Genomic DNA, 26,986 nt, shown 5'->3' on the forward strand with positions numbered 1-26,986 from the left:
ACTTTCTGACAGCTTCACCATTTGTCAATTTCCTTCAGTGATTCAACCTCACGCTGAAAAATCTAACACAGTAATCAAAACACTTTCTTAAAATGATCCACTTTAAGGCATGACTTCTAAGAACATATTACATCTAAAAGTAGAGTTGTGTGGTGGTTGGGGACAGGGCCAGATGGAGAATATCACATGCAAAGGCAGGCTCTCAGAGGGTCCACAGGAAGAGAACCTACCTCTGCTCCCAACCCAACACAGCTCAGAGACCTGTTTGGGTCAGATCTAGGACTCAGTGTGGAACAGTTCTGGGATGTTCTGTCCATTGTGACTTTAGGGGACAGTGGTGAAGCCTGAGATTGGAAAGCTGATTTAAATACATTTCACATAGGTTTGTACAGATAGGACCCTGAAGTCACGCAAAGCCCACATTGGTCAACATTCAGGTCGATGAAAGGGACCCAGAAAGACTGAGCTTCCACATGGCTCTCTAGGGCTCTGGCTACTTTCAGTCGGGTCTCTGTCTCTTAAGGAACCTGTTCAGTGGAGCTGCCTCTGCCTCCCTAGATGTCGACAAATCTTCTTTGTCCAGAATGACTGAGGAAGGCATGGGCACAAGTTAAATTGAATCCTGGTTAGGACCTCTTAGGAAAGGCAGACCCCTTTCCTGGAATTGGCACCACAGTGGAGAACAGCAGCCTAAGAGTCAAGTCCTGTTCCTATCTCTCAGTAGCTCTATGTGCTTGAATCTCAGTTTCCTCATCTATATAATGAGAGCTATAACACAACCTTCACAGAGCTGATGAGGACTAGATGCAGTACTGTAAACAAGAAGCTCAGTATCTTTCCTAAGAGTGGCTGAGCAGGGACATGTATTTGGAAGAGTGCCTCTGGCAAAGCGGAAGTAACTTGTCTAAGCATGCTGATGCAACTTTAGAATTTTTCCATCATGAAACTACATTTTTGGCCAGGCACTTCAGTGGTTTATGCTGCTCTTCAGGTAAATGAGAAATATGAGAGTGGAATACTCATGCCATTTTACTATTATGATTAATTATCACTCTTAAAAAGCACCTACCAGAATCTGTTGGTGTTGTTTTTCTATTTGATAGCCTCCGAAATGCACTATACCAGGTCTGGCCTGTATGACTTTATTATCTAGAAGCTTGGCATAAACTTCTGTAAAAACAAGGTAGATAAGCATATCATGACACTTCAAAGGAAATATTAAGTTAAACAAGATCCTATTAAACACGGACTTTTTGGGGCTCTCTTTAATTTAGGATACAGCTGTCAACAAGACTGTCTGCTCTGAAGAAGCTGGACTGCTTCTCCTTTCTGTATTCAAGCATCATTTGGGAGATGCTCCTATCACAACAAATTCACATTGTACGTATTACCATTAAAATAATTTGCTCTTTACACATGTTGAACATGTCTTTCTCATAAGACACCAACTGGTAAAGCCCACACACCCTATCTTTGTGCTAATGCTGAGATTACTTATTAAATGATAAATATCCAGTTCAAAGTATCCAAACACCAAGGATTTAATTTTATTACTGTGTATTTAGCTTTTATTATTTGATTTCCTCTGCACAGCATTACAACATGACACTGAATAATCCTGAAGCTCCGGACAGTAAAGCCTTGCATTGCTTTTGTTGTAATGTGAGGGCCTGTCTCTCTGCCTCTGTCTCTGTCTCTCTCTCTCTTTTAAGTTTTGAAGACAAAGTTAAAACAGCTGAGCTCCTAAAAACATTCAGCTCTGTAGAACTTTGCTCTCTGTATGCCAGAGTGCAGGCATGTGGAGAAGGGGCTGAGACCCCACTGCATGATCCAGTCCACGCCTTCCTTGGTGCTTTGGGTCAGTCAGTGTTTGAAACGCACATTTGTTTCAACCCTGTGCTTTATTATTTCCACTTTGCAGAGGAGGAAGCTGAGACTTAACAAGGTTAAGTAACTTGCCCCCAGTTGGTAGTCAAAAATCAAGCCCAGGTCTCTCTGATTCCAACCACTCACCTGCTTCCCTCAGAATGCATGTACTGTCTCATTTTTCACAAATGATAACCTTTTTTACTTTGGTCACATACAAATCCTGTGAGCCACAGACACTTGCATCCCAGCCTTTGCCCATTGTGGTTCTGTGATATGTCTGGAGTGGGTGTGAGACCTTTGTTTTTTTCTGACCAGGGGAGCTCTCAATGCTGGGGCCAAATTGAAGGGTTGTAACAGGGTGAGGATGGTGTGAAAGAGGACTAGCGATCTCTGTAGGTTATTATTTGATCATTTCTCAAATATTCAAATTACCATTATACAATGATTATTTTTTAATGCCAAAGGATTTTTATTTTAGGGTCACAAAGTAGATGTAAAACTAGCATGTTTCTGCTAATGCTCAGAAATGGTGAAGTTATACCAATTTGCAATTGCCATGTTTGTTCTATAGTGACAAAAGAGTCAAACCAAAATATAACATTACTAACATTTAAGAAGGGACGAGTGGGGGGCAAATGAACATGATGGAGAGCTGGACCCGGGGTTCTACCAGCAGAACACTGCTGAGGGCGAGACACAGGCAGCCGGGACAGGTAGCGAAGACATTGGAGGAAGCGGAAGTAACAGAACTTGGTGACTAATTTACACCACAAAATCTACCAGTGGAGCAGCTAGATCTAAATAGGATGATTGTTCTTAATAGTAAAAACTATGCTGAGCCTATAAAACAATATAGGTAAAACATCACCAATAATTCCATTATGCTTTCTGGACTCTGAATCCACTGAGAAGATATGGGTTTTGTAAATTAACTGCTTACTTGATTCAAGGAGGTGATTAGGCACTTCTGTTCTTTTCTTGGGCTCCTCTACTAGGCTCTTCAAAAGAAGGGGCGATATATTATTAAAGTGTTCTTCTGCATTCTTCTGCTCTTGTCTGGGGGTTTTCACCACTGCCATTTTTTCATGAGAAATGGAGTCTTCCTTCTAGAACCAAAGGTCGTTTCCTGATGAGAATACAGCAGTAGTATAATCATCCATGAGAAACCATGCACATTTTTTTCTCCATTCTTGACAAATGTACCTCTTGTCATTGCATGGTTTACTATGGTTTAGGCCCTCCCTGTCTCTAGTCTGTGCTGACCACTACATTCCCACACAGACTGTTCCATTAATCTTCTTACATCACCCATCATAACCCAGTAATGGTGTTCTGGCTCCAAATCCTTGTGTAAGCCTCAAGCACTTTTTCTAAAATGTTCTACTGAGATGCTTCTTGGATACCTGAAGGGAGAAGTAAAGACCTTCATAGTTGAATAAGTTTGGAAAATGTTAAAGTATACAGTTAAATAGGACTCTTGTTTCTGAAATTTCACCAAAGCAGTTTCTCAGAGGTATGTGACCATGAATTTCTTCAACATTTGTATTAACTGTTTGCAGGTGGGGCAATTATGAGTCACCTTCCCTGGCTGGACTCTCTGCTAACAGGGAGCAATGAGGAGATAGTGAAGACTATACTCTGCCAGATATAGAAACCTGGGGGCATACCTCTGTGGGTCTCAGTTTAGGTTGTGCATTTTGTCAGACTTGCCTTCCCTTAACATGCTCATTTGAAATTCTACTTTCTTCATGAAGTCCATGCTGATCCCAATATCCTTTAACATTTTTGTACAATTATTGCTTCTACTGCTCATTTGGCATGAATAATTTATTGCCTCGTAATATTTATGTTCCCTAAATTCTTTAACTCAACCTTAATTTAAATCGTAATAAAATTTATCAGTACAAAAAACCTCCAGTAATTTATTGTCTTGTAACAGTACTTTACAAATCCCACTTTCTCTTATATCTTCCACAACTTATTCTCTAAACTTGGGGCTAAGGGGCTGCTCTGTGAAGTCCTTGAAACTGGTTGTAAACTCATGTGTGTATCTTTGTGTGTGTATGTTCCCCCACCCCCAGAAGGCCCGTGACTTTGGAGTCCCAGGTATAGTGTCAAGCAAAATACATGAATGAATATTCTGAAGGGCGGGTTAATCATTTTCAGATAGAAGTTTCTGCTTTCTCTTCCCATTGCATCCCCTCTCGCTAGCATCATCGCTGGAGGCTGCCCACTCCTCAGCACAACCTGGTCCTCCTGCCCCAAGTTCACCCTTCTTCTCCTGTTCTTCCAATTCCCCGCCTGTACTTCAGGCAGGTACAAGATAAGCACTTTTCATGCCAGCTCTCCCGCCCTCTTGAACTTGTCTCTACGGTCGCACCCCCCACGGCCTGCGCCCCTCCTCTAGCGTCCAGACCTTTCCACCCAGGAGAAACACTTCCTCCCTCAGGGACCTTTCACTCCAGCCCTCCGCCCCACGCGACACCCATCCTCGTTTTGCCCTCCGCTCCGACCTCTCCTAGGACCCTGGCCGTCACTGAGGTGGGCTAGACACCTGCCCGGGACTCAGCTTCCTTAGCAGCTCGGTGGTGGACTCTGGGTCACCCCCAGCCCCAGGTCAGAGGCCGCTCACAGGAGGTGGTTCCCGGGCCGGATTCGGCCCGCGCCCGCACCCGCTCGCAGCGTCGCCCTGACGACGCGGACGCGCTCCCCGGGTGGGCGGCGGACGCGACCAAACTCCGCCGGGACGTGGGGGAGCCGGGCGGCAGCGGCTCGAGGCCAAGAGGCCGCGGGGAACTTCGGGGACCGCGGAGCCGTCTACCGGGCTCGGGGCAAAATCTAAAGCGAGACTAATGGTGTGGGAAGAGGGGAGAGCTGATGGATTCTCGAGGGGGAATGGGAAAGTCGGCAGACACCGTAAACTGGAAACCTGCAGGAGCGGATCCCGGGAGCAAGGCGGGCGGGGGCGGGGCCTCCAGTGCAGGGGGTGGAGCTTCCCGCTGGCCTGGATACCTGCTGCCCCACTTTTTTGCAGTTTGATTTATATTTTCTATTATGGTAAATTTCATACATATACAAAGGCAGGGTGGAATGGTATGATGAACCATCCAACTGCAACCATGATCAAATCATGTCCCATCTTATTTCATCAGCATCTCTCCTTCGCTCTATTTTGAAGAAAATTTCAGACATCATCTTGCTCCTTCGGTGTATCACTCGGCATTTACTTGATATTATTTATGGCTTTATATTGTTAAGAGATTATAATGGGCGTTTAATGGGACTGACTGCTTTCCTTCGTGGTCATCGATGCTGCATGTATGCCCCCTCCCAAATGGGAACGTTCTTCTCTTCCATCTTTTCATTCTCTGACTCCTCCCTCACCACCAACGTTTCTGCCTGTGAAAAACCTCCCCCTCTCTCAAGTGAACCACTAGATAAGATACACCCTCTACCTTCCTCATAACCTTCCAGAACAGAAGGTGGAGCGTTCCACCATCTTTATAGTGCTCATATCGTTATAGGCTGCGCCCATCATTATTTATATATGTGTCTTAAACTGCAAGACTCTTAGTGGGAAGGCACTCTACCTTCGTCTCCCAAAGCCCTCAACACAGTTTTTCGTCTATAGCAATTCTTCAGTAACCTTTGGCCAATGGAGTGAAAAACTTCATTTGTTTTTCTAGTAGGTTGCTTTAGTTATTTCTGCTTTGTTATCCCAAAAAGGTTGTAGATTTCAGGAGAACAGGTCACGTTTGCCATTGTTCCAGACCTTTTCACACCAGCTCAAATCATGATCATGTTTGTTTCCATATGCCTTTTAATGGGTGTTGGGTAACATTTTGAAATTTGTACTTAACTTTTTTCTTAAGAAAAAAAATTCCCTCTTTTATGAAGATTATACATAGAGCTCTATATAAGCAATTAACCAAATCGTACATCATACTTTGTGGATACTGTTGGTTGCCTGCTGCCACTTTCTAACAGAACCCTAGCTTTGCTCAGTTTCTCCCCTGTTTGCCAGTTCTGGCCATAGATTAATCTAGATCAATATGGAATTTCCAATCCCCCTGCCCTCCTTGCCCATGATTGATTCAGGGCTGAATATATAATCCTATTCTGACCACAAAGACATCAGGCAGACTTCTGAAAGACTTCTGGTAGACCTCTGAGGAATGCTTTCTCCCTGCAAAGAAGCTACACATAGAGTATTTTTCTCTTTCTGGATTTTGTAGTGTCTGGACTAATTCATGAAACTTCAGCAGCCATCAAAGGGGTGCTAGCATTAGGCTGAAAGTAGTGGCAAGGACACAAGAGCAAGAAGATAGGAGTAAGATCGTGGGCTTGGATGACATCATTTCACCTATGGTTGTTTGTGCCTGTATTTCATTATTTCTTTCTTGCAACTGAAAACCTCTGACATTTCTGAACAGTCACCACTAAAAGTGTGCACTCTGGCACAGGAGCTTGTTAGGAAGGCAGACGTTCCAGCTCTCCCAGACCCACTGATTCAGAAACTGCATTTTAATAAGATTCCCCCAGGCGATTCATCGGTGCATGAAAGTTTGAGAACCATGTAACTGATGGATGCTGTTCAAGTATAGTTGTTGTAAATCAATGTGTTGATGTACATATTCCACATTTATTTCACTTGGCATTTGCAACGAGTAGGACTTGTAGGTATCCCAACCTCCTCCAAATGAATGCAATGTGACATGTGTGCGACAACAGGCAAGGAAGCTATCAGCTGTAAGCTTCAGTAGAATGGTGTAAGTTGTTAATTTCCATGCTTAAGACTCCTCAGCTACTTCACATTGTACAGAAAATAAAATTCAAAGTCTTTAGTGCACTTTGAGGATTTGGTGGGACTTGGCTGCCGGCCCCTCCATCCACCTTCTCGTCCTATTCTAACTATGTCCCCCACCTCCCTTTTGCCTTCTGGGGTGGGTAGATGGATGGCAGATCCTTTGGCACTGCTTCCCTGGAGAAGTGGGATCCCTGTCCCTCCCCTTGGGTCTGAATGAGTCTCTAAGTTCCATCTGAATTTCAGACCCCAACATTTGTGAGACATAGAGAAAGCGTTGCTGTTTCCAACCTCGATATTTGGGTATGGTAGCTTATGGCTGCAGCAATAAATAATCAGAAACTTGCCAATTCCTAGTTGGCCAAAGGAGTCCTTCCCCAGAGGGGCTTTCCCTGGCTTGCTTTCTAAGTTGGGTCCCATCTATTTCCTCTGTCACAGTACTGTGTTCACTCCCTGCATAGCTGCAGCAGTTACTATAACAAAATACCTTAAATTGGGTGGCTTATAAAACAACAGAAGTTTTCACTGGGAGGTCCAGGATCACAAGGCACCAGCACCTTCCTTGTCTGGTAGGGCCCACTTCCTGGGTATCGACAGTGTGTTTTCTTATGGGTCCTCACATGGTGGAAAGGGGTAGAAGACTCCAGGGAGTCTTTTATAAGGGTACTAATCACATTTATGAGGACTTTGTCCCTATGACCTAATCATAGCCCCAAAGGTTCACTTCCTAATATCATCATCTTGGACCATAATGTTAGCATAAGGATTTTGGGAATATACACTGAGGGCATAACTGGTGAGTTGACCTCTTTGACCTCCATCTCCCTGGACTGTAAGGTCAATGAAGGACCATTATGGCCAGCAGAGTACTATGCACTCATCACCTTGCATGCTGCCTGCCACACACAGGGGCCTCACAGGTGTTTATAGAACCAAGTCATTGAGTTATGTCCAGTGCTTCCTAAATATTAAATTAAATTTGTATTTGGAATAGGAGTAAGCTAGTCATATGATTCAGAATTCCAAAAGTAAAAAAAACCTTCCTTCTTCATCTGTCCCTTAGCCATCAAGTTCCCTTTCTCAGAGGTAATTTGTGTTACCAGATTTATAGGTATCTTTTATATATATGTGAACAATTGTATTTGTAAGACCTTTACCCTTTGTTCAAAAGCTCAATAGCTCACTCTTCTGACCCTTCTTTATGCACTGAAAAATTTATCTGGGTGATCATTTCATATCTGTACATAAAGTACCTCTTCTTTCTTTTTTTATGGCTGCATAATATTCTATAATTTATTTACCCAGTCTCTATTGTTAGGTATTTATTTTATTATGCTATTGTTATAAACAATGTATGTTATTTAAGTATGTTATACAAGTATGTACATTTCTACAAAATTGTGCTTATGTCTATTCATAAATGTGAATATATCTGTAGGAAAAGTCCCCAAAGTGTAAGTGCTTTGGTCAAAAGGTTTGTGAATTTGTAGTATTGATAATTATTGCCAAGTTATCCTCAATAAGTTGCATTAATTTCTACTCCTACCTATAATGCACAGTTTGTTTCCTTATAGGCTCACCAATGAGTTATTATAAAACTCATATTTTTTGCTGATCCAATAGATTAAAAATGGTACTTAAATTGTATTGTTATTTTTCACATTTCTCAAATGAATGGGATGAGCATGCTTTTATGTTTGGGGGATGTTTGTATCTCCCCTTTTGTGAATCCCTATCCTCTACCCATTTTGCCATTGGATTCTTGGTCTTTTCTTATTGAGTTGTTGGAGTTCCTTACATATTAGGGATGCTAGCCATTTGTTCTGTGATAATTCTCACAATTCCTTCCCAGTTTGTCATTTGACTGCACTGCTAGAGGTTTTTGAATTGCAGAATTTAAAAAAATTATGTTGTATTTCTTTCTTTTTTCTTTTTTGGTTCCAGGGATTGAACCCAGAGGCTCTTTACCTCTGAACCAAATTACAGCCACCTTTAATAAAGTTTTGAAACAGGGTCTCACTAAGTTGCTTAGGTCCTCACTAAGTTGCTGAGGCTGGCCTCAAACTTGTGATCCTGCTTCAGCTTCCCAAGTTGCTGGGATTACAGTTGCGTGCCACCATGCCCAGCTGTAGCACTTCTTATCTATTGCTACATAACAAATGACTTCCAAATTTAGCAACTTGAGAAAACTATTAAAAGGTTTTCTATCTTGTGCTTTCTCAGGGATAGGGGAATTCAGATGACAACAGGGAAGGCTTATTTCTGCTCCCTGATGTCTGGGGCTCCAGTTGGAAGACCTGAAGGATTGGAGGCATCATCCGAAGGCATCATCTGAGAGTTGATGTTAAGCTGGAATCCTGAACAAGGCTTTTGGGCAACAATATAAATGCTCTGAATTATTTTAATCTCACGGCAATGTTGAAAGGTGGGTATTATTTTCCCCATTACATAGGTAAAGAAATTGAGGCTTAGAGGGTTCAAGTAACTTGCCCAAGGTCACAAGGTTAACTGATGATTAACTCAGGATTTGAACTCAGTTTTGTCTCTTGACAGCATTCTTTTCTTTATGCCAATGCCTTACCAGGCAGAAATGGGAGGAGCCTCTGGAAGGTTGGGGTTCACCTGACCTTCCTTTGCTCCATGCAGTGAAGATAAGGCCTTGGAAACATTAGCAACATCGTCTTTCAGATATGGTTTTATTTGCTCTCTTTTATTTGATCGGCTTTAACTATAATATAAATATTCAAAAGGATGCTGACAAATGAAGGAGGAAAATATGAAAAGCAAAGAAAATAACTGCTTTCCTGAGAAAGCCAGACTACATTTCCAGAGTGTAAACAGTGAGCCTGGACCGTAAAAACCTCATTAGAATGTCAGCATTATACCTTTGTACTTCAGGATTGAATAGGAAATCACTCTTGCCCCATTATTTATGGCTCATCAATAATACATTAGTTCACCTTCCAGTAAAACTGACATTTAGGGAAGGACGGGGCTGTTTGCTGGATTTATTCCATACCCGAAGGGGCACAGCACATTATCCATATTTGTGTGGTCATTTGGTGACAACCTTAGACACCCAGAGGCAATTCTCTCTCAGACACCCAGTCCCTACCCCCAGGACTCTCCTTGGCTCCCCACCCACAAATCAGCTCAAATATTACTTCCTCAGGGAAGCTGTCAGCAAGTGCAAGACAGAGCTCGTTCAGTTGCAAGTGTTGGAAATAGAGTCAAACACGAGGCGGGCGGAGAGAGAGATTGAAAGAGGCTTCTTCGAGACCTCAGTTACAGCAGCATTCAGGTGCCAGATACTGGTGTGACAATTTTGCTTCTCTCTGTCTCTTGGATCTTTCCAGTCCAAGCTGGCTTCATGCTCAGCCAGGATCTTCACCCTGTGGAAAGACTGCCATCTTGCTATTAGCCTGTTTGTAATGCCAACATATAGGTTCTGTTGGTGTCACTCATGTTGACCCAGGTCGAGTCCCATGCCCATCCCTGAACCAATCACTATGGCTAGTTGGGGGTGATGGTGACTCTTCTTGCCCAGGTCTAGGTCATGTGTTCACTTGGGACTCTTCTTGGTTAAATCCTCACCCAAATGATGTGACCTGAGAGTGGGCAGGGAAGGTTCTTGTACCAGAAGAAGAAGGAACAGAGGCTAGACAAGCAAAACCAACACATGCCTATATGCTTGACCTTTTTAAAAATGTTGATATTAAAATGCATTTGGCCTGCAAGCATGGTGACTGAAAGGACTCAAGCTATGCATCAATTCATCTGTCTAGTCCTTTACTATAGGCTCTCTAGAGTCTACCACAATTTGTAACATCATTCATCATATATTCTGCAGTTGCTTGTGTCAGCCAAGCAATAGGTTGTTCAATGTGTGGTGATACAAGTCTTGCGTCGCAGCCTCAGTCATCTTTCTGGGCCTCTGGACCTCCTGGGTGGTGCACACAGCACCTTGGCCTTGTGCAGGGGGCTGAGGCTATGAAAGGCAACTTCCATAGGCTTCTGTCATCCTAGCACAGCACCTGGAACAGAACAAGTGATCAGCAAATATTCATCAAATGAACATAGTCTTCCAACAAATGTTTATTGCTGTTGGGAGGTATTGGAACCTTTAGGAGGTGTGTCCTAGTGAGAGGTCTTTATGTCATTGCAGGAGTGCCCTTGAAGGGATTGTAGGACCCTGAGTTCTTTCTCCTTTGCTACCTGGCTCATAATGTAAGCAGGATTGCTCTACCATGTGCTCCCACCATGGTGAACTGCTTTGTCACAGGCCCAGTTGATCATGGGTTGGACACTCCAGAACTGGGAGTCTCATAATACATTGATTATCCTGTGTACTTATTATAATAATGGGAAGTTGACTAACACAGAGTCTACATCCTTGAACCTGGGCAGGCTTTTGTGTTTGTCAAGGAAAAAAAAAATGACTGGGGGTGTAGATGAGAGGCAGAGCACATGCCTAGCATTTGCAAGGTCCTGGGTTCAATACCCAGCACTACAAAAATAGAAAAACAACAACAACAACAACAACAAAACCTGTCAAGACAATCACAAAAGCCTACCCAGGAGAAGAAAAGCTATTTATTCTATCACTTGCTAGAATAAAGTGACACTTTTTTGACAGTGGCTTCATTCATCTATGGTTAAGCTCTTATAGGTGACCCCTCTCTCAAAGACAGTTCTTCTGGGAACACTGATTTTACTTCTTGCCCATTGTTAAAGAAAAATTTATTCTGACACTTGCTAGACTAGTCAAGATTATTACAATGGAGGTTTTCCAATAGGGATGTGAGGCGGGACTCAACTAAAAATACAATAGTATAACTGGGGATTTATAGCCAAGAAGCAGGGCAGGGTGTCAGTGGATGGGAATTGTCTAAGAGGAGATATCACAGCTGGTGGGGGGATTCTTGTTAACCCTGCTAAATAGCATCCTGCGAAGCACTTACATACAAAGAGATAAGGAACTATCATCAGTTATGGTGACATCTGGTCACCATAACCATCGAGTGTAGGGTTGGAGTTCTTATTAATTAACTTAGTAGGATTCTTGCTAAGACCAGGCTGGGGAGAATGATGACAGGAAGGGGCTATGGTTAAGGCCCACTGGGGAAGATGACTCAGGAGCCTGGCTAAAGTTTGGTTAAGGGCAGAGTCTCTGTCACTCTTCAGGGATGTTATAAGTGACTCTTGGTGCCTCACTGACCCTCACTGGTTCCTGTCTACTCTATGTGCCTGGTACTTTCATTAATTCATATGAACAATGATTTCTCCCTCTTCTTCCAGGCCCCTGACTGCTGGTCCTACCAGCAGTTATAACGAAATGAGAAAATGCATGCAAAAGCACTTTGGAAGCCCCACGGATCAGGAAGTCATCTTCAGGATTGAGGGGAACTTTAGGGCAGTGCATGGGACACAGACTGGGGTCTCAGTCCAGGATCAAATCTGGCCTCCTTCTTTGCTAGCTGTGCTAGTGGGGTGAGTGCTCACCTTCCCTCATCCTCCAGTTCCCACCCACCATAGTCTTGGAGGACCGGATATGATAATACACACCCAAATTTCCAGACTCCCTAGCACATGATGGTTGGTAAATATATTCTTAGCATCCCACTCCTTCCCTTCTATCCTTATGATGAAATTGTTTTCCCAGGCAGATTTTACAAAGTCACTGGTTATATCCACGGTGTGTAGAAGGGACTTTCACAGAGTGCATCAAACCTTTTTCAACTCTCTGAGAGATGGAGCTTCCTGCTTAAGGATGAATGGCTTGCCACAGGCCAAATGTTTATTGAATTGTCCAGAACAAATGTTGTTTTGCTCTTTTATCAGACATCATAGGGCTATGATGTAGAGCAAAGATTACATTTTGGTGGTGTTTCCTTTTTATTTCTTTCAATTGAAAAATTGATAACTAGAGTTGTTACAGAAAACATTCAAGTCTATAGAAGTCTATATAGTAAAACTTGCAAGTCTCTGTCTCATGTACTTTCGATGCACATTTGGGGGTTGGGATACAAGGAGCCTAGAAAATAATATTTTTTCCAGTCTTTATCTTGAATTAAATCAGAAATAAAAGTAAGACAGATGAGGTTAAAGATCTTTTCTTTTTCTGTTTTTCATTTTTGAAGGGCTGGGGATGGAACACAGGGCCTTGTGCACACTAAGCAAGTGCTCTACTTACTACTGACCTATACACCTAGCACAAAATATGACTTTTACTAGTAACCAAATTAGTCTTGGAGGGTGTAGTTTATATTTGTAGGCAAGCAGGGTATTTAACACTAAATCCAAGAATTAGATAGACAAGCCATCTTTCACTGAGGGTATTAGACCAATAACTGGGGAAAAAGGACAGGGCAGAGCCTTGACTACCAGTTAGTCTCAGCTTGTGTAATCCAGTTACTGGTCTTTGTAGGAAGGTGAGCTGTCCAAGGCATGAGAAAAGAGAGGGCAGAACTCTTGCCAGTTCCTTATCCCAAATGCAGCAGTCATGCAGAGCTGGCCTCACTTCTGTGCATGTGTGCATGTGTGTGTGAATACCTGTGTGCATGTGTACATGTTAATGAAGAGGTAAAAGAAGTCAGGAGGATTATATCAATGGTTGCTCTCCAGAGGATGGAAACGTCCAGGGCAGGGCGCAGGGCTCCCCTTCCACAAACGCTACCTGCAGTTTTCTCCTGCTGTGATGGTACTTCCACAAACACCCTCACACTTATTTCCCTGAGCCCCTGGGTGAATATTTGTGTAGAAAAAGATCCTAGAAGGGAGTCAGTGGTTGCATGTACACTTCAGGTTATTCTACTGAGCACATTGCTGAACACTCCTTCCCCTTTATTTCTGCTGGGATTTACCAACCTCACCTTAACAATAAGTGTCTTCTGCTGTATAGAGGGAAAAGAGGGGTGGGAGGGGTGGGGGGGAGGGAAAAATAACAGAATGGATCAAACAACATTACCCTATGTAAATGTATGATTACACAAATGGTATGCCTTTACTCCACGTACAAAGAGAGAAACAACATGTATCCCATTTGTTTACAATAAAAATAAATTAAAAAAAAAACCAATAAGTGTCTTCTGGAAGGGCAGGTGGCTAAAGGCTGCAGCGCATTGTTGCTTTAACAGCTGCTTACACTTGGATCAGAGGGCAGAGCATCTAGGCTTACCCATTTGAGCTTCTGAGCTGCAAAGACCTGGCCATGTAGTAGATCCTCCTCCATCCTCAATGGCTTCCTCTGTCCAAAGGGTATAATATCACCTGGAGATGTGGCAGAAGCCAATGAGCTCACAAAGTGCATGTGCGAAAGATTAAGAAAGGAGGCAAGGCAAGAGTAAGGGTGTGGGCACCAGTGCAGAGAAAGAAAATTGGGTGGGGCTGGGGGTGAAGCTCATTGGTGGAGCACTGGCCCAGCATGTGCAAGGCCCTGAGTTCAAACCCAGTTTGGGAGGGTGGAGTGTGGGGAAGTGAGAAAGAAAAGAAGATTGTGCGTCTACAAGAAGGAGCCATTTGAGGGACCTTGTACTGATGGATCAAAAGCCAACCTCCAGGACAGAGGCGTACTGAGACTCACTCAGGTCAAGCAGGCTACTGAGAGTATTTGCCCGATGCTCCAGTAATCTCCAAGAGACGCCAGAAGTGCAATGCCTCCAAGGAGGTTCATCGTCAGCCCAGTCCCAAAATGCCTGGGGGTACCAGAAGGTCCTTCTTTGTTCCACCTGATCATCCAAGATTTCTTAGATTTCTTCTTGTGATGAGGCGCGAGCGCGCGCGCGCGCGCGTGTGTGTGTGTGTGTGTGTGTGTCTGTGTGTCAAACTTCCTGGAATGAGGGAGTATGACTCCCTCCCCATCCCCGGTACTGAACTCGCAGCACTTACCATAAAGGCACATCCCCAGCCCTTTTTACATTTTTTTTATTTTGAGACAGGATCTCAAAGTTGGCCTTGACCTTGTGATCCTCCTGCCTCAGCCTCCCTAGTCGCTGGCATTACAGGCGTGCACCACTTCCCCAGACTGAGCATAACCTTAATAATGAAAAAAAAAACAAAGTGAAAATGTGAACAGGTAGTTATTCCGCGGGAGTACGAGTGATAGGCAAGTACTGAGGCACTACTTTGAACCAACGCTGGGTATTACTCGATACGTTGTAAGGAATAAGAGCACTGAGATGGCCTGAGTTGCCCATGAGCACCAGCAAGCTTGTGGCTTGGGTTTGTAGGCTTGGGAGAAATTGCTTATTCTGGACTCCAGCGGGAGGGCTGCAGCAATCAAGGCTGGGCCGCGTCTGCGGTCGGCGGCTCCAGGGCCCGCGCCCTCCCTCCGCCTCCTCCCCTGCCAGCCTTTGCGCCGCCCCCGGCCAATGAGGGGCTGGGTGGAGGTGAGCGCGGCGTCCTTATCTATGGGCTGGGCGGCTCAGCGCGCGCTGCCACCTCGTCCAAGGATCCGCAGTCCTAGGATCCGTCGCGGATCGGGTGACCCAGCTATGGCCTCCCAGGGAGAGGGGTCCGCTCAAGGCCCCCGACCCTCCACGAGGTGCTGAGTTCCCCAGCTGGCAGAGCTCACAGGCCCACGGCCGTCGGGGTGCCGGCGGCAGCTCGTCAGTCACCACCACCATGCGCCCCAGCTTGTGGCCGCCGCCTCTGCTACTGCTGATGCTGGTGCTCGCCTGCGTCGCGCACACCGTGAGTCCCGCGCTGATCTTGGGCAGGGATCCCCGAAGGGCCGGCGGTCTCGCCCCTCTCTGGTTCAACCCGGGATGGGAGTGCAGGGAAATCAGCAGATTTTCGGCGGAAGAGGGGGAACCCACCCTCACCCCAACAATAATCTCTACCAGAGGCCCCTTTCTCCAATGACTAAAACAGTCTGTGCGTCCGGAAAAGGCGGCTCTAGATAAATCCCCTTGCCATGCACTTCACCCCTTGCTCCCTCCTGGACGGAAATTCTGACGCCGCCCCTGGCAATGCCTCCTGTGCTGGACACTTTGCTCCAGTATTTCAACGAAATCTTCTAATCGCCTTTCCAGATTATCATCACCCTCCCTTACTTTACGGATAAGAAATCCGAGGCTCAGAGAGGAAAAAAAGAAATACGCCCCACGTCATAGAATTGGAACCCACGTTTGTCTGCCCCAAAGCCTTGACATTTTCACAGGTCGCAGCTGCAGATGGGACGGTCTTAGAAAGCTGTAGCCAGAGCTTCCGGGTCTTTGATGGGGCGGTTTGCTGCTCCCCGTCCCCTGTTCCTGTGGGATTTGGCTTCCTAATGTCTGCGTGTCTCCTGGCTCCTGGGAGCAGCTAGTTGGTCCCCACAAACCGAGTCCAGAGAGGAGGCTGGAACAAAAAAGAGAAGGCGCCAGGGTGTGTGGTTTGTTTTCCTTTTCCCATAGAAACTCGTGGGAATCCTGGTCTTCTACTGGGATTTGTGAGTGAAACGCTGCCCGCGGACTATCAGGATGGGAGGGATCAGGAAGGGGCCAGGGCAGATTCTACAACCATCCCTTCCCACTAGCATTCTAAATTGGCCCCCAAGGCCTGTGTTCCAACAAATGTGTCAAGGAAAAGCGACTGAGGACCCAATTCTGAGTCTCCAGTGTCTGTCCTGGGGCAAGTCCTTCCTAGCTTTGGACAGCTTTGTATTCCTGTAGTCTGCTCCTTTTTCATTATAAGGAACACCTCTGTTCCAGGCATTGATGAGCATGCTGACACTCGGGAGGTACCCATTTTTTTTTTACTTCTCTGTAGCATTCCAGCAACTGCAATTCAAAAGCATAATTTGGGACTCTCTCTCAGCTTCCAGATAACCTTGGATACTCTTCTAGTCAATGGTGTTGGAAGGTGCTAGAGCAACAGCACCCACTCTTTTATGTGAGTTCCCAATTTGGGGAAATGCTATCTGGGGGCACTGGGAACAATTTAAAGCCAAATACTGCTTGAAGGTGAGTTATTCAGTAGTAAGGGATGGGAGAGGCAATAACTCCTTTCTTGGGAATCTAGGTTGTCCTAGCTGGTACCTGGGCTGCAGAACTAAGTTTCAGCTTGAATTTTAACCCCAATGAGCAAATTTGCTTGATTCAAGTCTTCAGTGTACCTTGGAAAGATGCTTCCTTATGCTCTGGTTTGATTCCCTCATTTTAGAGGTGAGCAAACTGAGATTCAGAGAGAAGGGACCTGCCCAAGTCAGCAAGTTAGTAATAGAACCCAGGTCTTTTGATTCCCAACCTGCTGGGACTCTATCCATGGCACCCCTTGTATTTGCATGTTATTTTTATAGACCCATGACCCATGCACTGTGTTGTGTTATTCTTTTTTGCTTTTTTGTTTTTTTGGTTCTGGGGATTGAGCCAGGGCCTTGTGCATGCAAGGCAAGCACTCTACCAACTGAGCTACATCCCCAACCCTGTGTTGTGTTATTCTTAAGAGACAGTTTTCTGTACATAAGTTGTGGTCCTCCAGTTCTCCTATGGATTCGTCCAGACCTGAGGTTGTATTTCACACTTCTTGGCAGAACACGTTAATAAATAGAGTGGGATTGACCTACTTTGGCTGGAGTATTTCCCAGCTGTTGAAATCACGTTTTCCTTCTGTTTGACTTTGGGTAGTCAGACATTTGGTTTTGAAATTCAAGAATATTAAAAACAACTTTTTATTCATTTGAGGCTCCCCCTTGAGGAAGAGCAGAGGCATCTTTCTAATGGGTGGTTACTGAGACTAAATTGCTACCGCTCCCCTCAGCACACACACATATCCCCACCTCTCTCCATCAAGGGAGATGTCAGAAGGGTCCCCTGATCGTGAAAACCAAAAAATACTAATGGCCAAAGGGGGCAGTTTTCTGAGGCACCCCATGAGAAGCAGTGAGAATACCTCCCTCTATTGTACCCACCCTGATAAACCTTGAGAACTTTCACCTTGAACATTACTGTAATTACTAACACATCTTTCCCTCTCCCACACACACACTGGAGCTTGAGCACTGAGACTTCCTCTAGTTCATCTTTGAACCCAACAGCCTGTCCCACTGTAAGAGGGAGCTCAAAGGGTGTGTGTTGAATGAATGAATGGGTGATGAATGAATGAATGACGACGGCATCTGTAGGAGGATGTCTTAAACTGTGGCCACTTCATATAGCAGCAAGTAGTGAAAGATCTTGAAAGTGATCATTGCTTGCCAAATTGTACGTAAGTGTGTCAAGCAATGGAAAGAGTCACTTAGGATAAGGCTTTCTAATCCGTGGCACCAAGTGAACTGCCAACTTGATAACCTTAATGAGTTCAGTGGAGTGGGTGGGGCTGCTTTTGCCTTCAAGCCGTTTTCTTAACTTGGACACTGTGTTACTCTGCTTTCCATGGCTGTGACAAAATACCTAAGATAAGCAACTTACAGGAGGAAAGGTTTGTTTTGGCTCACGGTTTCAGAGGTTTCAATCCATGGTTGCCTGGCCCTGTTGCTTTGTGCGTGTGTGGGCACAGTACACACGTGGCTAGAGCACATGGCACAGAAAACCATTCACTTCACCATGGCCAAGAAGCAAAGGGAAAGGCAGGAAGGGGCCATGGTCCCACTAGCCCCTTGAAGGACATGCCCCCAATAACCTAACTTCTTCCAGTGAGGCCCCAGATCATGAAGGGTCCATCATCTCCAGAGTGCCACAGGCTGGAGAGCAAGCCTTCGACAGATAGGCCTTTGCAAGACATTTAACACCATAACACACTCTGGATATTTTGGGTCTGATATCTCTATGGTGCGGCTGTCCTGTGCATTGTTCCACGTCTAGTAGCATCCCTGGCATCTAGCCACTAGAAGCCAGGAGCATCTCTCTAAAGTTATGACAACAGAAAATGTCTGCAGACATTGCCAACCATTCCCTGGGGGTAGGGAAGACAAATTGCCCTGTATGAGATCCACTTCCTTAAAGGCTGTCACATTCCAGGGGAGATACATTAACAGGACTCTCAATAGAAGCTCATTGTATACTGCATTCAGGGAAATGGTATTTGTCAAAGGACAGAAATAGGTGTACCCGATAAAAACCTACTTCTAAGACAGACCAAAAGATTTCTGCAGGCAATGGGCTCCTTGATATTTTCTGACCTCCCTTCCCTTCACTCCCCCTCCTATCACCATTCCACCCCAGTTGAGGCTCAGAAAACAAAAACTTCAAGTATAGGAACTGACACATAGAAGCCTCTGGCACATGGTGGCCCCTGTCCCTGTCCATGGTACATCCAGCTCTAGAGGCTGACCAGACCTGTGGCAGGCTTACCAGAGTTCCCTGGGGAGTATGCTCTTGATGACTCTTCAGAGGGTTGCTGGAGATTTTCTTTGGGTACCTGAAAATCACTTCCCAATTTTCTTAAGAAATATTTGTGAATTTCAAGATAAAAATTTTAATACCCCTAACACAAATGAATAGTGGTGATGATGATGGGGGCTGTCGTGGTGATGATGAAGGCTTTTTATTGAGCTGCTATTTCACACCAGACACTGCTAAGTCCCTCCAAGACTATCTCATTTAATTCTCACATCAACAATTGTTACACCCACTATGCAGATAAGGACATCGAGACTTGGAGGCAGGTGAAGGTACTAGTTCAAGGTCACCTGGCTGGACAGGGTGGCATGAGAGCTCCACCACACATCTGATGACCTCAACCAGCCCATCAGATGCTCCCACAGAGCCTCACTCTGGGTTTCAAGTGCCCAAGGGGCCATCCTAAAATCCTCTCCCAAGCCTCCAAGTGATGTGAATTTTCATTTCATCTCAACTCCTCATGAAACCTAAAACAAATACCGGATTATACACTTATTAAGGGGACCAGAGATAAGCTTGGGGCTTCACAAAATCAAATGAGCAGGAGGAGGCACCACTTCTCAGATATCCAAGTGAGTCCATCTCTCAGCTTTGGCATCACCTTTTGGGGTCCCCAGAAAGCTCTCCTCTATACCCTGTTCCATTGTCCTTACCCATCCTTACCCCAAATTTCCTGCCATGCCCAGGGAAGGCTCAGCCTCTCTCCTGGCACCCTTCTTGAAAGCCCAGATTTACTCTCCAGGATTAGAGCTCCATCACTTTGTAGGCCCCTCCATGGCCTCTGCTTCCCTGCCCAAAGAAGGCCAGGATTCTCACTGCTGATCTCCACTCAGGGCCTGAGACAACCTGCAACCCAAGGTAAATCCCACGGTACTCCAATCCTATGTACTCACTTCATTACACAGAAGGCTGCTGTGCATGGCGTGGACTTGAGAAAATCGGACCACCGTGGGCCCACCCAGCCACCACAGTCCAATGCTGATGGAATCTAAGGGAAATTTGGGGAAAAGCAACCCTGCTTAATCCTGTCCTGTAGCCCAGCCCTTTGTGCTGCCAGGATGCAGGAGATTTCCTGAGTCCTCTCTAGAGTCCCCCCATGTCCCACCTCACTTTTCCCTCACCCCTGACTCTCAGAGGTGCTCCCTGATGGCCATCTGTCTTCAAATTCCTGACCTCCCCACCTGCCCTCTCATTCCAGCAGATGGATTTGTCTCTCATTTCCTGAGAGGTGAGGCTACCTGGATGAACTTTCTGTGACTAACATCTTGCCCTGATAGATGTGTCTAAATCGTGCTCTCCGTTCCCTTCCTTCCCATTCTTCTGAGTCAGCTGGGCTGTTATAACAAAATGCCACAAGCTGACCAGCTCAAAAGACAGAGACCTGCTTTCTCGCAGTTCTGGAGGTTGGAGTCTGAGGTCCAGGTCCTACAGGGTTTGGTCTCTGATGAGGGCCCTCCTCCTGGCTTGCAGGCTGTTTTGTGCTCCCATGGCCCTTCCCAGGAGTGTGCTGGGTGGGGTGGGGAGAGCACTTTCTGGCATCTCTTCTCTTCCCCCCTTTCCATTCCTGGCAACCACCATTCTACTCTCTGCTTCCACGTGCTCAACTTTTTAGATTCCACCTATAGTATTTTTCTTTCTGGGACTGGCTTGTTTTATTTAGCAGAATGTTTTTTGGGTTTAACTGTAGTGTCACTAGTGGCCGGATTTCCTTCTTTTTAAAAACTGAAAAATATTCCATGGTATTCATATCACATTTTCTTTATCCATTTGCCTGCTGATGGCCACTTAGGGTGATTCTATCTTGTCTACTGTGAATGCAGCTGCTGTGAACATGGGGGTGCGGATATCTGTATGAGGTGCTGATCTTATTTCCTTTGAATATATACCCTACAGTGGAAATGCCAGGTCAAATTATAATTCTGTTTAAAAATTTTTTAGGGTCCTATATATCATTTTGATAGTGGCTGCACTAATTTACATTCCCATTAATGGTGTGTATGTAACCTCATTCCTAGCATTTGTTATCTTTTGATCTTTTTTGATAGTAAGCATCCTAAAAGGTGTGAGGTATATTTCATTGTGGTTTTGATGTATCTTTCCCTGGTGAGGAATGATGTTGAGGACTTTTTCATATACCCAAAAGCCAATTTGTAGTCACTAGAGGCTTTTCAGTGCTTTAAGGGCAAAAACCACATCCCATTTACCTTTGTGTCCTCAGTGATGGACAGACTAATGGACATACAGTAGGTATCAAATGAATGTTTGCTGACACTTTGTGTTTTAAACTGGTTATATGCTAGTGAGTACCCTTCTCTTATTTTTCATAGTGTAAACCATATTATTATTTCTCCCTGCCAAACAATTTTTTTCTAGTCTCAAGTTGGCAGGAAAGTAATTATGTATGAAGTGTGAAAAGCAAAGTGATATTGAGTCCTCTCACTTTCTTCAAACTTGAATAGCTTTTTATTATCTCCTCCCACGTTTTATCTTTTCAGATTTAAGAGTCCAAAATTAAACTCTACAATAGCCAACAGAACTGTCTTGACATTTTTTCTGTCATATTGAGGTCTGCATGTTATTCCCTCTCTCTGCAGACTGGATTATTCAATTGCGTTCTAGAGGACAGAATATGCCTGCCCTGTAACTTCCGAGTTTACGTGCTTCAGGAATGGAAAAAAAAAGTTGTCCCTCCTCCATGTAGCAATACCAAGTTTCCAAGGGAAGAAGGCAGATTGTTCTGAACTTCTTCATTTATTGTTTTCCTCCATTGATCCAATCAGTGAGATGAGGCCACCCAGCATAAACCAACCAACATAGAGATGAAGGGTTCTTCCCAGTGAGGAGCTGTTGGCTCACAGGCTGAGTGGGAATCTCAAAATATGTTTACCATCTAGAAAAATGCCCAAAGAAAGGTGTTGTGGTTTGAATATGAGGAGTCCCCCAAAATCTCCTGTGCTAATACAGGGATGTTCAGAAATGAAATGATCAGATTATGAGAGCTATAGCTAATCGATGAATTAATCCATTTAGTGGATTAATAATTTGAATGAACTAACTAGGTGGTACCTATAGGCAGGTGGGTGTGACTGGAAGAAGTAGGTTACTAGGGTTGTGCCCTTGGGGATTATATCTTGTCCCCCGGGCTCCTGCCCCTTTCTCTGCTTTTTGGCTGCCATGAGATAGCTTTCCTCCACCATGCTCTTCCTCCATGGTATTCTGCTTTTCCTGGGCTCAGAGCAATGGAGTTGGGCAGGCATACACTGAATCTCTGAAACCACGAGCCAAAATAAACTTTCTCTTCTCTAAGTTGTTTTTGTCAGGTATTTTGGTTGCAGTGACCACAGGCTGATGAATACAAAAGAAATGGTGGAAGTTAGTAACAGGGTTATCAAGCAGCAAATGTGAATTTGGACTCTAGTGGGCTCAACCTAGACTAGGAGTTGAGTGAGACAAAGGGTGATATTATCCACAGAGACACAACTGGCTATGTAAAGACTCAATAAAGTTGCAAGTTAAGTACCATTTCTTAAAAAAAAAATCACCATAGGTTATACCCTAACAAATTCAAAACTGAATCTAAAATGTAGGATTTCAAAAAAAGAAAAGGAATAATTCACTGAGGATGGCAAGGGGTGGATATCAGTTCCACAGTTCTGCAACAACCTTGGAAGGATTTGGTTCAGAAAACCAAAAGCCTCCTTGAACAAAGTCCCAGAGAAGAGAGCTGACAATATTATATGAGTTCCATTCAGAGCCTAGACGTACAACTGAGATGTAATGATGAGGTGAAGGTCTATGCATTTTGTGATCAAGAAAAGGAAAACTTAAAATTCCAGGAAAAGACAAAAGTAAATACAAAAACATTTTTGGTTCATATATCTAAAAAGTCAAATTTTGATATGACTTTATCAGTGTAAGAAGGTAAGGATGACTTAGACTTAAATTCTTTAAAAAAATTTTTTTTTAGTTGTAGATGGACATAATACCTTTATTCTACTTATTTATTTATTTATTTTTCTTTTTATGTGGTGCTGAGGAGTGAACCCAGTGCCTCACATGTGCTAGGCAAGTGCTGTACCACTGAGCCACACCCCAGCCCTCGACTTAAATTCTTTAAGAAAGAATATATACTGTATGTCTTTGTTCGGCTAATAAAATAATAAAGAAAAACACCATTTAGTGATTTTTTTCTTTGACAATCTCTTATTAAATTTGTGGGGACTTTTCAAAAACCTAGTAGGGTATCCAGTTGACAATGTGGCAGATTGACTGCCTATGTTTACTCTGCTCCCATAAACTTACTTAAAATGACAGTGAAGGAATAAAAGAAGCATAAACCCACAAGTCAAAGAGAACAAGAGAAAACAGCAAAGCAGGGATTTCTAGAACTCTTTGCAAAATGGAAAGTAAATGAAAAGGGGAAGCAGTATGGGGAAGAGCAGCACCCTAAATTCTGACATTGAGTGGAAGAGAAGCTGTGGAGTCGACCTGCAGCACCCTCGAAAGACCCCAGGGAGGGAAGATGCCACAGATCTTGAGAGTGGCCCCTTGCCGCCTGACTGAGTTACCGTGAAGGCCACCCGTCAACAAGGAAGGGTATTCAAGGCCTACAGTGATTCCAGGGACTGTTAGTACCTGAAATTTAAATAGGACATCAAGGAAGGGTTCCAACGTGGAAGCAAACAAACACAAGAAAGGAACACAGAGGAAACACAGACCATGCAGAGAGAAGAAAACTTAAAATGCACTGATACAATTAATAGCCAGAAATAACAGTTGTTATGAGTTGAATTTGTCCCTTCAAAGTTCATGTGTTGGCAACTTAATCTCCAAATTCATAAGTTGATGTTATCTGGAGATGAGGCCTTTGGGAGGCAGTTAGAGTTAGATGAAGTCATGAGGGTGGGCCCTCCATCATGGGATCAGCGGCTCTATAAGAAGAGTAAGAGGGGACCCAGGCTTGCATGCTTCCTCTCTTGCATGCAGTGGCTCGCCTTTCTGGCATGTCATGGCACAGTATGAAGGCCCTTGCCAGATGCCAGTGCTATGCTCTTGGACTTCCAACCTCCAAAATTGTGAGTCAAATGAATCTCCTCTTTATAAATATCGCAGTCTGTGGTAATCTGTGACAGCAACAGAAAGCAGACTAAGACAACATTTAAAAAAAAAAAAAAAAGGGTGTTGGAGCCATAAAATAAGAAAAGGATATGGGAAGAGAATAATGGGACGAGAGTGGTTTCTTGGAAATGAAGTGCATAAAAAATAAAACATTCATTTAAAAACTCCATGGATAATGTCAGGGAAATCTCCCATTAAGATCACAAAGAGGGGCTGGCGATATAGCTCAGTTGGTAGAGTGCTTGCCTTGCAAGCATGAGGTCCTGGGTTCAATCCCCAGCACCAAAAAAAAAAAAAAAAAAAAAAAAAATCACAAAGAGGAGATTATAAAATAGCATGGTGAAAAGATTAAAGGATTGATCCAGATAGTTTAATATTTAACTAACATGAATTCCAGAGAAGCAGAAGGTGAAGGAGTGAAATAATAAAACAAATAACACAATTTATTAAAATCCCCAGAAACAAAGAACACAAGTTTTCATAAATATTCAACCAACCAATAAACATAAAACGATTTCTCTAGTACATTTTATAATAACAAGAAACAAAGAAAAGTCCGAAATAATTCTAAAGGGAAAACAAAAGGTTATATACAAAAGATTTGGAATTGCATTTGGTTCTTACCCAACTGCACAGGAAGAGTTGAATACTATACTAAATACAGTATTCCCTCCCTTCAGAATTAGGGGGAAGGAGTTGGGGATATAGCTCAGTGGCAGAATGCTTATCTAGCATGTGCAAAGGCCCAGGTTCCATTCTCAGCCCTGAAGAAAAAATTGGGGAGAAAAATTATTTCAAACTAGAATTCTCTACCCAAATCACTAGTATGATAATCAATCAAACTTTTCACTTCAGCAAAGATTAAAAACTTTTCTCACAGAACTGGGACTGTAGCTCAGTAGTGGAATGCTTACCTAGCAGGCACGAGACCCTGAATAAATAATGAATTCCCTATATGTGCTTACTTAGGAAGCTGTTAGAGAATTCCATGCTTCTGCAAAACAAGAGCAAACCAAGGTAAATGGCATGCAATCTAAGAAAACAGGACTCCAAGCAGGAGAGGCAGGAAGGGGACACCCCAAACCACAGCCAAGCAGCGGGCTGCTGGTGGAGCAGGAGGGTGGAGGACCCTGGGAGAGAGGTGTCCAGAAGAAAAAGAAATCAGACTGTTGACAGACCTGTAGGACCATTTGGGAAAATTAGCTATGGGTACATAGAAAACTAATCAGATGAAAAATCACACAATTGTTGACTCAGGAAAAACAAAATGTACAAGAGACACATAATCATTTTATGTGACTTGACCCAGAAGCAAACAGTATTACATAGTGAAAAAAAAAAAAAAAGCTATTATAAATACAGGACATTTATTTTGCTAAAAATTAAATGAAGAGAAGTATATGTATGTGGAATATTTTAAAACATCTAAATCTTTATCTTCCCTAATTGGAAGTTTTGGGTGTCTCAATAAACCAAGAAAAATAACAATATGAGAGCATAATTTTAATGTATGGAGATAAAAATGGAAAAGAACAACTAAAGGGAGCTGAAAATGGTTGCCTCTGAAGAGCAGGTAAAGATTAGGGTAAAGAAATGCTATTTTTTCTTTTTTTTAATTTTAAACTCTGGTACTAGTACAAATAAAAGGGGGGAAAACATGTAGTTACACAAATACAATATTTGTTTGTTTTCCTTAACTGTTAAACTTTAAGGGGATCTTTTTAAAAAATTAATAGTTCTTGTTCCAAGGAAAATTTTTATTATATAAAGCTCAGCTATTCTTTCATTTTCATTTGTCTTTTTCTCTTGTGCATTTTAAGTAAAATTGTACTTAATATTTTTAATAAGTATATTAAAATTCATGTATACATATGCATGTGTTTACCACATACCAGTCCCTCCTCCCCTATTTGTAGGTTAAGTTAGATGATATGAGAGCTCATTTCACTTTCTGCCACCAATGCCTCTTCCAGGTGTCTGCTGCACTCCCAAAAACACCAAGGGCCACCGTCTTTCTCTCCTCGTCAACACTTGGAAGCCACGGGTTCAGTCCTTTCAGCAGAATGCTGTTCATGTCACGTAGACCCTGGGGGACACCACACATTTCTTTAGTTTGCATACTACCACACAAAATAATCTTGATTTATTGCATTTTAGTTGAAGGATCACGGATAAAAGAACTGTGGGATGATCCACTCCACTCACACCCAAATGGCCTTTACAAAACAACAACAGCAGCAGAAAAATAGCAAGTGTCTTTAAGTGTTTGGGAAATTGGAAACTTCATACGTGACAGGTGGAATGTAAAATGGTGCAGCTGCTGTGGAAGAGTTCAGTGGTTTCTAAGAAAAATTAAATATAGTATTACCATATGATCCAGCTATTCCATTTCTGGGATTATGGATGGACCTCAATTTAGGATGGTTTGACGCCCTTTACAAGGATGTGAACGTGATAAAGGGGTTTCACACCCTTTACGAGGATGCGAAAGTGATAAGCACGCATCAGAAGCTGTACTTCGCTTTTTGAATTTGGATCTTTTCCCAGGCTGGTGAAATGTGGGTAGGATTCTTTCTGGTGATGCTGGGCAGTGGAGCAAGCTACAGCTCACAGCGATCACGATCACGAGGGAAACCACCAAACCTCTACAGTGTACTGTGGAGCTGAGCTAGGATACTCAGTAGATCAGAAGCATTAAATGCACTTTGACTTACTGTAATGTCAATATACAAAAGGTTTATTGTGATGTAAACCCCTCAGAAGTGGAGGAGCATCTGTATGTCTCCACTCTTAAATCTTTTGAGTTTTCTCATCAGCATTATGTAGTTTTCAGAATACAAGTTCTATACGTTTGTTAGATTCACACCTAAGCAGT

The 26,986-nt window shown here is 43.6% G+C and overlaps 2 protein-coding genes and 2 long non-coding RNA genes across 18 annotated transcripts in view; 2 read left to right on the plus strand and 2 right to left on the minus strand.

Annotated features, from left to right (window-relative positions):
• Positions 1–4,790, minus strand: part of CFAP221 (cilia and flagella associated protein 221) — a 105,919-nt gene extending 101,129 nt beyond the window's left edge. For 2 of the 4 annotated variants that reach the window (XR_013762838.1, XM_079133824.1), the window contains exons 1-3: positions 4,383–4,790; positions 2,810–2,995; positions 1,070–1,170 (exon numbers count right to left, since the gene is read on the minus strand). Coding sequence is in view for 3 of the 4 variants with exons in the window: in XM_079133824.1 (XP_078989950.1) it covers positions 1,070–1,170; positions 2,810–2,948 (240 nt within the window). In the remaining variant the exon portion in view is untranslated. The remainder of the gene's footprint in view (positions 1–1,069; positions 1,171–2,809; positions 2,996–4,382) is intronic. The other 2 variants (XM_079133826.1, XM_079133825.1) reach the window with 2 other exon arrangements.
• Positions 4,356–13,573, plus strand: LOC306657648. Its single transcript, XR_013762839.1, has 3 exons — positions 4,356–4,485; positions 8,897–9,098; positions 11,972–13,573. It is a non-coding gene; the product is annotated as an uncharacterized lncRNA (long non-coding RNA).
• On the minus strand, positions 9,383–14,949 carry LOC306657650. Its single transcript, XR_013762841.1, has 4 exons — positions 14,561–14,949; positions 14,256–14,367; positions 13,851–13,942; positions 9,383–10,707 (listed from the first exon to the last, which is right to left on the minus strand). It is a non-coding gene; the product is annotated as an uncharacterized lncRNA (long non-coding RNA).
• Positions 14,950–15,101: 152 nt separating this feature from the next.
• SCTR (secretin receptor) overlaps positions 15,102–26,986 on the plus strand; it is a 68,101-nt gene continuing 56,216 nt past the window's right edge. For 5 of the 12 annotated variants that reach the window (XM_079133827.1, XM_079133835.1, XM_079133838.1 and 2 more), the window contains exon 1: positions 15,103–15,364. In XM_079133827.1, coding sequence (XP_078989953.1) covers positions 15,296–15,364 — 69 coding nt within the window. In that variant the 5' untranslated portion in view covers positions 15,103–15,295. The other 7 variants (XM_079133840.1, XM_079133833.1, XM_079133834.1 and 4 more) reach the window with 4 other exon arrangements.

This window comes from Sciurus vulgaris (assembly GCF_902686455.1).
Source record: "Sciurus vulgaris genome assembly, chromosome: 3".
NCBI classification, from domain to species: Eukaryota; Metazoa; Chordata; class Mammalia; order Rodentia; family Sciuridae; genus Sciurus; species Sciurus vulgaris.